The 13936-nt window shown below is 34.3% G+C and overlaps 1 protein-coding gene across 1 annotated transcript in view; it reads right to left on the reverse strand.

The window, feature by feature from the left end:
- Window positions 1–13936, reverse strand: part of ADAMTS6 (ADAM metallopeptidase with thrombospondin type 1 motif 6) — a 400513-nt gene that overhangs the window by 65361 nt on the left and 321216 nt on the right. Inside the window, 6 exon segments of the mRNA XM_053701330.1 lie at window positions 35–173; window positions 688–851; window positions 3428–3508; window positions 4963–5086; window positions 6830–6963; window positions 12185–12287. Of these exon segments, the coding sequence (XP_053557305.1) occupies window positions 35–173; window positions 688–851; window positions 3428–3508; window positions 4963–5086; window positions 6830–6963; window positions 12185–12287 (745 nt within the window).

Here is a 13936-nt window from a genome sequence, read left to right on the forward strand (position 1 = left end):
TAAACATTATCTCTGTTTTAGTATTGAGGCTTACCTCCAGCACAAGTTGCTGAGCACTCAGACCAAGGAAGGTGATGCCAGGAAAATCCCACTTCATTGTCTCCACTACCTGTGCGTGTGATGGGGACATTAAATTTATATCTAATCCCCATGTTTTGTTCCTGAAGAAGAATCTGTCAATAAATGGTTACAAAATTCAACAGTCTGGGATACACACCTGTTTCAAATTACTTCTGCCAGGCAAAGAGGATTAATAACAAAACTGTACCCTGACACATATATGACAACACTATTGCTTTTATCTTTATACATAAAACTAGTCTTTACAACATTAACTACTAACTTAAGCAGTTCTTTGCAAAATCATTACATTTGAGACTAGAAGCCAAAAAAATCTCTTAAGTCTTTCGGTTCACTGAAATTTCTTGCAAGCTTGTTATTGACCATATAAGGCTTCTTGTACAGCTAGTAACATTAGGCTACGGTTTTATAATGTTCAGTACGGCAACAAGATGATTGCAGGGAAATGTAAGACTTTAACGCTGTTAAATTGACCCTGAATTGAAAAGCTGTGACATTTAACCTTAGTGTCTATGACTTAAACCTGAATAAGATCATCATAACAACGATTCTTTCTAAAATGAAATAATAATATTCAGAAGTTTGAACTTAAAGGGTTTTTTTTACCATCACTATGAGACTTTCAGTGGTCGGCCCCAATGCTTCCAGTGATTCTGGGTCATCTGTTGGACGCTTGTAATGGAAAGCTGTGCCAGCTACATCAAATTTCCTGGGCCAGTCAATTGTCCAAGCACCATTAATGAAGTAGTCATCTCCTTCAGATTTCAGAGCTATGGGGGGAATAGGCAAATTATACTGTACAATAAGCAATGAAATAAAGCTGTGTATGCAATTACAAAAGGTGTATTTTTCCCAGGGGTGGTTCTAATAAATGACAACACAAAGCTAAATATCAAGTCATCATATCTACAATGCTATCTCTGTTTTTCTGATTTAAACCCCATTTTGCCTTATTTACAACACTCCTTGTCCTCCTAGTAAATAGGTACAGGCTTCTAAATCTATGGCCCTGATAATGTTGTTGGTACAGCACCAACCTAAATCCACCACTGCTACTTACTGGAAATGGCAGCCCAAAAGAGAACTTCAGAAGTGTGCAGTGAGATTACTTTAGTCTTTTGTTAGAACATTGCCACACTTTTGCCTTCTACACTTACATCACATTCTGATACGCAAAATAAAGTTTTTCTGGCTGAAAATTTGTGCTTCACTACTAAAATGAAATGTATTGTTTAAGAAAGAGCTAAAACTAAATGCAAGGTGTCACTTTAAGATACTTTAAAAATCACTTGGAGATGGCTGAAGATATGGAACTGGAATATGGATGATTTAGTTTTGATAAATAAAAGGTACATTAATACATTTAAGCCAAAACTAACATGCGCATCAGTGTATTTGTATTTTGAACAGAAGGATTTTTTAATACAACTGTTTCTCATCAGCACTTTGACACCTTGAATCATCAGTTAAGATAAATGATGCAAGCCACCTATGACTCTAAGCAGATAAGTTTGTTAAAACGCATTTGCGTATTATGCTCCTTTTCAATAAAAGCTCTCACTGAAACGGGAAACATTTTTTAAAATATTTATTACTGAAATGCTCTGATGTGCATTTCAACTTTGGCTGGAATGTCTCTTTAAATACATGCAGTTAATCCAGGTGTATATAAAAGTCTTATTATGTATGCTTAGAATGGTCACATTTGTATTTACATAGAAATGTTTATAGAAATCAGAGATCACATGTAGAACACAATTATTTTCTTAAACCTTCATTTAATATGTTTGTTTTTTTGAGTACACAACAAATTGCTATATAAAGGATCAGTACAGATAAAGTAAAACAGAGATATATCAATTAATATAATAAATGTGCATATAAGATCCATAATCAAGCATGTTCCTCCTCACCATAATCATGCATGTTCCTCCTCACCATAATCATGCATGTTCCTCCTCGCCATAATCATGCATGTTCCTCCTCGCCATAATCATGCATGTTCCTCTTTGCCATAATCATGCATGTTCCTCTTTGCCATAATCATGCATGTTCCTCCTCGCCATAATCATGCATGTTCCTCCTCGCCATAATCATGCATGTTCCTCCTCACCATAATCATGCATGTTCCTCCATACCATAATCATGCATGTTCCTCCTCACCATAATCATGCATGTTCCTCCTCGCCATAATCATGCATGTTCATCCTCACCATAATCATGCATGTTCCTCCTTGCCATAATCATGCATGTTCCTCCTCGCCATAATCATGCATGTTCATCCTCGCCATAATCATGCATGTTCATCCTCGCCATAATCATGCATGTTCATCCTCGCCATAATCATGCATGTTCATCCTCGCCATAATCATGCATGTTCATCCTCGCCATAATCATGCATGTTCATCCTCGCCATAATCATGCATGTTCATCCTCGCCATAATCATGCATGTTCATCCTCGCCATAATCATGCATGTTCATCCTCGCCATAATCATGCATGTTCATCCTCGCCATAATCATGCATGTTCATCCTCACCATAATCATGCATGTTCATCCTCGCCATAATCATGCATGTTCATCCTCGCCATAATCATGCATGTTCCTCCTCGCCATAATCATGCATGTTCATCCTCGCCATAATCATGCATGTTCATCCTCGCCATAATCATGCATGTTCATCCTCACCATAATCATGCATGTTCATCCTCGCCATAATCATGCATGTTCATCCTCACCATAATCATGCATGTTCATCCTCACCATAATCATGCATGTTCATCCTCACCATAATCATGCATGTTCATCCTCGCCATAATCATGCATATTCATCCTCACCATAATCATGCATGTTCATCCTCACCATAATCATGCATGTTCATCCTCACCATAATCATGCATGTTCATCCTCGCCATAATCATGCATATTCCTCCTCGCCATAATCATGCATGTTCATCCTCACCATAATCATGCATATTCCTCCTCACCATAATCATGCATGTTCATCCTCACCATAATCATGCATGTTCATCCTCACCATAATCATGCATGTTCATCCTCACCATAATCATGAATGTTCATCCTCACCATAATCATGCATGTTCATCCTCACCATAATCATGCATATTCCTCCTCACCATAATCATGCATGTTCATCCTCGCCATAATCATGCATGTTCATCCTCACATAGTAACAGCTAGAAACATTACAAATGTATTCCAATGCTCATATATTCCAAATCACATACTAATCAGTGTAAGCATAGTCAAGTGTCAATTTTCAGGGCATTAGCTCCTGTGTTTTTCATTCCTATTAATCACATTCTCAAGCCTACAAAAACTTACCTATATAGTTTTTAGACATGGCAACTTCTTTAATTTCAATGTGAACTGAACCTCGAGGAATCTGAACAACTTCCATATAGCCTAGAAGGCAAAGGTTAGCCTGTTATTACCAGCATCTGGAACTGCAGTCAGGAAACCAGTCTTCAATAAATTATTCAATATTGACATACTTTAAAGGCTATAGTTTCCATGGTCACCTGAGCTCTCCACTGTGTTAAAAAAAAATCAAAATCAGAAAAAAAAAAAAAAAAAAAGAATACTTTAGGGAAAGCTTCCAGCTGAAGTTAGATACATTACACTTTACCTAAGTCTGCTTAGAAATGGGAAAGATATATATAGGAAAAAAGGAACTGCCATGAGTTTATTGCTGATTCAAATGATCTCCTATGGACAAGATGAATTATGAAAGAAAGTAAACCAACTGCTAATTTAAGGTTAATGTTATCTAAGGCCCAATGTATTAAGAAGCCCTATCATAAAACTAAGCTGAGGTGACCAGCACATATTGAGAATTACGTTATATGAAGGGTACAAAAACTCCAAGCTAATTATCTGCTGACACTTTAAATATTTCACTCTAGGTATTTTTCTGTTTGCCCTTGCCATCAATAACTCCTAATTTAAATACATTTTGTTTCAGTCTGTTCGGCATTAGTCTGTAGTTAGGGTGACGCCTCTCTCTCTCACTCAGCATTCCCCCCCTTTCTTTCCTTAATAACTGTACATTTTTCGTTATTATATTTTGGTGAAGCCAATATACGGTAATATACTTTGACATAGTAATACTCATCACTGCAGATTTATAATGTATGTGTGACCCTTAAAGGGACACTCAGGTTTTATTAAATTTTCATGATTCAGATACAGCATGTAATTTTAAACAACTTTCCAATTTATTTCCATTAAAAAAAATGTTCACAGTCTTTTATATTAACACTTTTTTTGAGTCACCAGCTCCTACTGAGCATGTGCAAGAACTCAGACTATACGTATATGCATTTGTGATTGGCTGATTGCTATCACATGGTACAGGGGGAGTGGAAATATACATAACTTTGAAATGTGTTAGAAAGAATCTACTACTCATTTGAAATTCAGAGTAAATGCTATTGTATTGTCTTGTTATCTTGCATTTGTTGATTATGCAAATCTGCTGTGTTTACTGGTCCTTTAAGAGGACTAATAGACACTACAGTTCTGAAATCATTTTACACCCACAAGAAAGCTGACCACAAACTAATGACCTGAATATCACAGGTGAAGATATAAACTATACTGAAATATGCCCTCCCCCACCACATACAATATAGCTGCGAGAACAACCTTGATTCATTAAATCACTAAAACAAATAAGATTCTTCTCATTCGATAGTTCTTATAATGTCTGTTGAATCTATCAGGGTGACAATAATTTGTAAGAAAATACATTTTAATCAAAACTTACATAGCTTACTCACAGCACACGAACTCCCTCTTAAATCTTAAGGCAAATGGAGATATGAGATCTAAATAAGAAAAAATACAGGTGCACTTACCTCCTCTAGGCAATGAATCATTGAAGAAACCTTCAATAGCTTCACAAGTGCTCCCATCTCCCCCACATACCCGACATCTGTCTTCCTTTGCATCGGAGCCCAAAATATTATCACAACCAACATGCTGTTCAAGTAGACACAAAAAAAAGGTTAAAAAAAAGGTTATTTCAAACAGCTACATGAAACATTGTGATACATAAAAGTTAAAAATATAAAGGGTCAGGAACCCCCCCAAAAAAACATTCATGATTCAGATAGAACATACAATTTTAAACAACTTTCAAATGTACTTTTATTATCAAATGTGCTTCAGTCTCTTGTTATCCTTTGCTGAAGGAACAGCATTGCATTACTGGCCCCTAGCTGAACACATTTTGTTAGCCAATCACAAATAGAAGTGATTTTAAAAGTGTCTTAAAATGACATGCTCTGTCTGATTCTTGCAAGTTTAATGTTGACTTTCCTATTCCTTTAAGAGTTACAAAAGTGCACTGTTCCACAACAATAGAGCAATTTAATTATTTTGCCTTCCAATTCTACATTCAAGGCAGCATATAGAACTAACACTGATGGTTCCTCACCAACAAAAGGGTTCCTTGTGGAGGTGGTATAAGCTGTTTTTAAAAAAAATAATATTGCTTCCTAAACTATTGAAGCAGGCTGTAGTTAATCAAAAGCAAACTACTCAACCTTATTTATTTAATATCTTAATCAATCCAAAATACAGTAAATATAAAGGTCATATGTAATGTATCATCTTTCAGACACCCCAAAAAGAATATAAAACACAAATAGAATGCATTAGATCACTTCTACGTATAGTACAAGTAGCTTATGTGCAGAAAACAAAAATATTTTTATCCATCGCTCATATAATAGTGCAGGAATTTCTTTATAAAAGTACTCCCTCGTACGTTAGGAAGTGTGAATTGAACATGGATATATCCAGAGATGAATGAGAGAAACATTTTCAGGCTACCACTTAATTGTCTATATCAACACTCGCCATGAAAACCAATACTAAATTATAGACATGGTGGTATTTGACTCCCCAACACCTCCATGCCATATATCCATCAGTTCAATTATTACATATATGATGGGAATGCCACAGCTTGATTAAGGCAATAGAACAAATACAGGCATTTTCATTGGATCGTTGGCTTAAGCTTTTTCTTTTGAATAAGACTTCCAAAATACCTTGAAAGTATAGACTAACCTTGTTTAAAATAATGACCACCTGCGCAAACGCTTAATACCTAAAAATTTGAAAAGACAAAACCCACCTGTATATACTCATTGGGTTAACTTAGCAGAACATACATTTTCTCTAGAATGCATAGTACATTGTTTTAATGGTAAACAAGATTTTTTTTTCCGAAGGTTACATTTTTTTGGTATAGTAGACCAACTCATGATGAATGAGGGTATTATATGCTCTTATCCTGGTTATAGATGGAGAGGCCCTGGGACCAAGGAATTTTAAAATTTTCACCTCCACCACTAACTTATGCACACCGTTCCATATACTGTTTGCAGGAGGGCAACATTACAAACCTTCATCTTATAAGTGAGAAAACTGGGTACATTATTATTTATGTTCATATTTATCCACTTTTTACTTTTGCATAGGCGGCTGGCTCTGAATGCAGGTATATTTCCAATGAGCATGTAGTTCATACACATATATGACTTGCTCTTTTGTGTCTGATGAATGCCTGTATGTTCTATAGGTAATGCCCTTTTTATGCCGTGGTCTCGGCTCTGCTTGAGTAATAGGACATACTGGTACCAGGATGTATCATGTGCATCATTCTTCAGCTGTGTTATTTTGCTGATTTGTTGTAAGGACTTTATTCCAACTAACCTTGCATTCTCCATTGATACAGATATCCAAAGAGTCAGCATTACACCGAGTTCCATCAATAACTGCAGGTGCTCGTTCAGTGTAAAAATTATAGCCTTCAGCTAAACAGTTTAGTGCACAAGATTTAACACCACCTGTGATTACAAAAATGACATGTATATGAATATATGGACAGCATACTGCAAAGTATTTCACATTTTAATACAAGCTGCAGGTGTAATGAGTTTTTAATTCTTAAAACAGATGCTTATTCAGATGTTTAAAGGTAAATCATTCTAGTTTGAGACATGATTAAAATGATAGGATATAAATAAAAACAGCACAGACAGCACTATTGCTTCAAGTGCTATAAATTTGATTTTTATGCATTAAATCTGTTTTTGGCAAATTCAATTCTAGTAAAATTGTAAAGTAATCTAAGATTCTGTATAGCATTGCCTGATCAGCACTTTCACAGTAAAGAAATATAAATCTGATAAGAAAATATAGCCAAGAGCGCCTATGTCACTGCTTCCCAACCTAAGGGTTTGGAAACCTGAGGCAAAGGTGAGGTTGCAGAGGATTTCCCATTGAGTCCCATAGTGCTCTGATTACTCTTTCGAAAAATATAATTACCTGTCACATGATGAGAATTGCCAGAAGCTACAGCTAGTTTGTAGCAGGAATAGCTACTGTCACATATTATGTATGCTTCCATTTTACTGTGCCTTATAGTGTGAAAATGACATACTCTAACCCATTAGCACATGTAATTGTAACACTAGCAAAGCTGGAATGCTATGTGTTCTTCTCATTTGTGCGCTCTACTTTGAGTTCACAATGGTTTCCATGTATTAAGATGTAGTCTTCCCGATAAACATAAAACTCGCTTAAAGGGACATTCTAGATACAATTTAAATGCATATCAGTGCATTACAATTTTGAATAGAATGATGTATTTTTTTTTTACTATTCGTGCAAAAATTCTTCTAATAAAAGCTATTGCTGTTTTCATTGAGTACTTTTACTGCACATTTGCACATGATGCTTATCTAGATATGGTCAAGGAGCCACCATTTTAAACAGTGTGTCTGCTCAGATAGCTATAGGTGCCTTGTCCTGCACTATACAGAGCACAAGCTACTGTTAAATCTCTGAGCAGACATACTGTTTAAAATGCTGGTGTATGAGTCATATCTAAATATGCCTCACATGCACATCAACATTAAAAAAGCACTATTGCTAATACGAGTGTACTGAAAAAAACAAAAAACTTCTATTTATAATTGAAATGCACTTACGTTGCATTTCAACTTTGGCTGGAATGTACCCTTAAAAATAGTGATTTGCATTGGTATTACCCAGGAGAAATGATAAACTGACTTGTAGAAAATTTTCATGAAAACTCCATAGAACATGTTTGGCACAAACTGTCTCTTTTCATTAGAGCATTGTTTTTTAAAGTGTAATGCGGGTCTAGTCAGGGGGCGTTAGATCATATAAGGGGAGGCACAGACGTAGTGACTCTTCACACTATCCTATGAAAACCACAAGCAGCAGTTGACTTTGGCAAACATAGAATGGTAAGAGCCATCAATGACACTTGCCATGTCGTGGTGGAATTAGGCAATGGGTGTGATTTAGGTGGAAGAAACAAGAAAGGCACTGAGGTCGAAACCTCTCAGAGACTGTGCTGCATTTGTTGTTTTGATCAGTAATTTGTGTTTAACAAAGGAGTTGAAACGTGAGTGAAGCACTCTTTTGGTTGAGTAAAATCAGCTGTGGGTGAACCCTGGATCAGAAGTAAATTGCCAAAATTAAAATTACAAATACAGTAACATCTTTTTTTTAAAGTTTACTTTATTTCTGACACTGTTTACAGCAATAAACATCAAGCAATATACTGCCCCACAAGGCATATTTAAATGTACAAAGTGTGACATGAAATATAACAAAGTGAAACAGTATTGGAGGTTTTTCTTTTATCATTCTAACCTAATCAAACTCGCCTATTACTAAACTAACTAGCCTGGGTCTAAATTATACCAGCTACTGTCGTATAAATTTTATAAGAGAGGAGGCCCACTGCCTAAGAATTTGAAAATCCCTGCACTAGAGTGATATGACAAAATGTCCTAACATCAAGCAAATGCAAACAGTGCAAGAAAGTTACCTGTGGAACAAGACATTTGCTAGTCCTAATGTCCAGATTCAAAGAATCATGAACCACAGGGACAAACTGTGCTCGCTATAAACTTTTTGGCAGGTTCTGTTAATTACTAATTTAGTTAGGAACATGCTAATTTTGAGAAAAAAAATCTTAATGTAAGTAGAGAAGTTTATTTATTTTTTTACAATCAGATAAGAGATTTAAAAATAAAAAAGTATACTTGCTCAACCAAGTCTCTGGTCATAGTTATTTCACTATGAGTTCTTTGCTGCATGAAATATGTTACACACACACACAAGGATATGCATCAAAGTATTTAACAATAAAAAAAATACTGTCACAACACACATTTAAAAATGTAAAAATGTGCAGTCATGATGAACACAGTAGTTCTAAAAAGCAAGCTATGTATGATCTCAGACTAATAAATAACTTTCTCATTTTTTTTCAAAAGGATTCTTTGTAAAAATAAATCATGAAAAGTAAAGCTTATAAGATAAAAATTACAAGCACACTCTACACATAATAGGCGATCTTTCTTGACATCTCACCATGTGTTGGTGAATAGATATATTGTATGGCATTTAAATATTGTAATATCTTATGTCTGGAAAACAAAATTGATTTTTAGGCAGGAATTCAAGGAATTTGACTGTGCAGCTGAGCAATAAACATAAAACAATTAGTATGAGACAGCTGAATTAAATATAGTTAAATTAAACTTATGTTTTATCTAGTAAATTAACTTTCCAACCTGTTGATTTACTACTAGAAGTTAGTGCTAGTAAATACCCCACAGATATACACATTTCCCTATGATCATCTTCATGCAAACAGCTAAATGGAGAATTATCTTTTTTTTTCTCATTCTGCGGTGTTGCATTTAATGTTTAGTTTTTTTTTGTTTTTTTTTGTAATTTGTTAGCATATATACCGGTACATTCTAGAATGTTGACTTAGAAATACGATGAATGTAATACTTGTATATCAACATATTTAGGAAATAGCTAAACTATCAAGAAATGTGAACATTTTACTGAAATCAAAGAATTGAAAATGAATGATAGCACCATTCTTATTAGAAACATTATGCAAATATGACAAATACCAAACATACCAAGGGTTCAAGGTCATTAAACTGTCTACCAACATAAATAGATTTATTGTGCTCACCTCGGAACAAATTTATTGTGGCACCATGGAATATTAAAGGACAACAAAGATAGATAAATACTATTTTTTTAAACAAAATATCAAAGCCATTTGTACCACCTTCTAAATTGTGACCCAATCTGTCCTCTTTTGGCCAGCTGTGTCACCTCACGTCACCTCAGTCTTCAGTTTAACAGGCACCAGAGACAGTACATCAATCAACATGTTTTTATAAAGACAATATGTGTGACCTCAACTCAGTAGACCAAGAATGTCACTTATGTAAACTTTATGGCTACATCAACAGGACTGAAAACAAACTCAAGCCCTTGATTAAATGTACAGTGCCAGACACAACCCATAGGATTGAATATCAGCACACAACATGGGTTACATTAAGCTGACATGTCTCATTTTAGCTCAGAATTGTAACTAAAATATACTTAGAATTAAACATTGGTTCAGTCAACTTATAATCAGATTTTATTGGTCTTGGTTTTTTTTATTAGGTTAGATAAGGTTAATCAAAAAATATTTAACTTTATGCTATATCTGGTAACATGTTTAAAAATATTTTAGTATGCTAACAAACTTAAAATACTTTATTATTAAACTTTTATTAAAAATAGTACTCTGATCTTTATTATCAATAACAATAATTTAAAATGAGTGTTACTGCCTTTTATTAAATTTAGAGAACAGAAAATAAGGACCATATGACAAATCCAAGGATCTTCTATAGTATTATCTACAACCCTTAAGTTAAGACATAATTAGTATTCATCAAGCACTTAATAGCATAAAAGAATATATGTTGAGCTAGACATTTAATAAAGGTTGTTAGAGCACTTTGAATCTGCCAGAAAACTGTTTAGTTTGTGTTATGAAAGCGGACCCGTGTGGAAACCAATGGAAACACTTCAGACAGTAGGTGTGCAGGACCTGTCAAAGTTTACATCGCCAAAATAAAATTAAAAACATAATTCATCTAATTAAAAGGGTTGTACTCAGACTTGATTTGGTCATTACTTGTTAAGATTATTCATGAATTAGATGATGGCTTTTTGAGTTGGATTTTTTTATTTTTCTTGTTAATGTTGATACTTGTAATGGTTGTACACTGCATTTATCTTTTTATTTGGATAACTGTATACCTGTTTTGTCTTTATTTTTAGCATAATTCATCAACTCAACATTATAAACCAGTTGGCCAGGAGAGCAGATACCCATCCAGTCAGTGTATAGCAATTTGTATGGGAAGAGAAAGTTTGGTTCTTTAAAAATATCTTCTTAATAGAGCTCATCAATATGATCTACTTATAAATATTCTTGACCTCTATTTATAGAGCATGTCAAAGGTCTGTGTTTTGGGAATTGTTTAGGTTAGACGTTTTTTCAGTAGCTTGAAATTTATAGGACCATTATTATTCACTGAGTGCTCACTTTCTGCATTTCGCATTTTGGCGTTTTGTAAAACTCATAGTAAACATTTGATGCAATCTTTCTATGGAGAAACATAATAAAATGTGTGAGCTTGTTTTTATTGTACATACGTCAATACAAATACAGCTAAGCAAAAATATTGTCAATATTAGTTTAATTATTTTTTCTTTTAAATTGTGTGTATATTTACATTCTTTTAAATGGAAATGTAAGAAAAACAGATCTACACAACTTGGTGGTGCTTTATGAACAAATAACAATTGTAAAAATAATAATAATAATAATGCAAAATGGTTCCCCCTTCAAATTCTGAATTTTGGAACAACTTATGGGTATTTTTTTATTTTTATCTTTATCATCTGGTATATAATGTAGGATTCTGCAATCTACATATTTATACTTGTACACTTGATGGTTCAGTCTTGGTACTAGAAAAAACAACAACTAGGCAGTGCAATTACCACATGATCAAATATTAGAAAATGTTTCATTATGACATCACATTTTCATTCCTTAGTGATTACTAATGCCATTAGATTACATCTGAGGATCAATTTCGCTGGGACATTCTTATATTAGATCACAGGCGATAGTGCCAAGTCACACATTACCTCCAGTGTAAGGTTTCCAGTTGTAATACTTCCCGCGGAAAGGCATGCTATCAAAGTCTGCACACTGTTTTTCTCTGAAGTCACGGGACCCTGAAGGACAGGACTAAAATAAAATATAATTACTTAGACTGATCCTAATGCAAAATATTAATTAAAGCATTTTTTTTTTAAGTACTGCACCATCATTACAGAAGCCAATACACTAGTTAAAAATACTAGAAACCCGACCCCCCGGTTAAGCTTCCTCTGTATTACAATAAACTTTAAATCTTATTATAGCGAAAAAGAGTTTATAATTGGCATGCAGACTAAATTGTATCTTTTGTTATATTGGGCAAGCACAATATAATGGGTTATATAAACAGTGTTAAGTGTTACACCAGTTCCTTTACGGCTTTAATCTCCAATGCATGTCACGGATCACTTTGCAATTAATCCATCAGGTATCTCCTTATAAACACACATAAAAAACAGATGAAGAATCTCAAATGTAAACAGAGTTTTGGAAACACAGTTACAGATCTGCTTCACCAGCTGTTTCTTGGTTTGCACTAAAATTTGCCATTAGCCTCCTGCTAAGGGGAAACATTGAAATACAGTTGACTTATAATGAAGCCCATCTGACAAAAGCTGTGATACCTATTTGCATGACATTTATAAATAAATATAAAGGGAAGAAATAAGTGTATAATCATGTTATTAGAAATACACATTTTCTGATGTTTTACAAGTGATCTGGTTGTAGTGGATTCTCATTACCAGCCCGAAGGACCTTCAAAGAGACTATATTCTAAGGAAATGTGTACTAGTCTGCAGAATATGAAAAACAGCAGCCAGTTGTTGTAATTTGCCAGTTTTAAAAAGGGGGTATGCTTAAAGGGACATAAAACAATTTTTCTTCCTTTCATGATTGAGATAGGGCATAGATTTTTAAAAAGGTTTCCAAATTATTTCTATTATTAAACTTGGTTTGTTCTCTCTCTTGTTCTCTCTCTCTCTTTACTTAAAAAGATACTTAGGTAGGTAGCGGGCACATTTTGTCTGGATCAGTGTATGGCAGCAAACACTGCTGCCATCTAGTGTTCTTGGAAATACATAACATTGTTATAAGAATTCTTGCAAAACTGCTGCCATATAGTGCTCAGGACATGTGTACGCTCCTAAACCTGCTTTTCTACAAGAATTAAGTAAAAAAATTCATAATAAAAATAAAGTGGAAATCATGAAAGAAAAATTTTGGTTTTCATGTCCCATGTTTTTTTTTTTTATTTATTCACGAAATATCAACAAAATAAACTCTTAAAACTAGGATGACTCAAAACTGAGTCACCAGACACTATCACAAGTGGGCAAAACCTTTCTTCCATAGGAAATTCACTGACCTTTCAGTGTGGCAATTTCACAAACCCAGACGTCAGGAGTTCATGGGAACTAAAAATACACCCAACATTCACACTCGGAAAACAATGAGTCTAATCAAAATACTTCATAATAGCTATGGTAACCTTTAATTGGCAACACGGTTTCCTTCACAATAGCAGAGAGTTTACACCTCTACTCTAAAAGTTTTCCATACGTTATGTTTTTAGTGATTTCCTCCTTGCTGAACATGAAGACTCCTTGATTATTCACAATAGTGTGGTGTTGTATTTGTATTATTCTGATTTATAAAGTACCAAAAATATTCTGCAGTGCTGTTAGGGTACAATAAATGCAGTTTGAGAACAAAAGCATTAATTGATATACTGATAG

The sequence above is a fragment of the Bombina bombina genome, chromosome 2 (assembly GCF_027579735.1).
Source record: "Bombina bombina isolate aBomBom1 chromosome 2, aBomBom1.pri, whole genome shotgun sequence".
NCBI classification, from domain to species: Eukaryota; Metazoa; Chordata; class Amphibia; order Anura; family Bombinatoridae; genus Bombina; species Bombina bombina.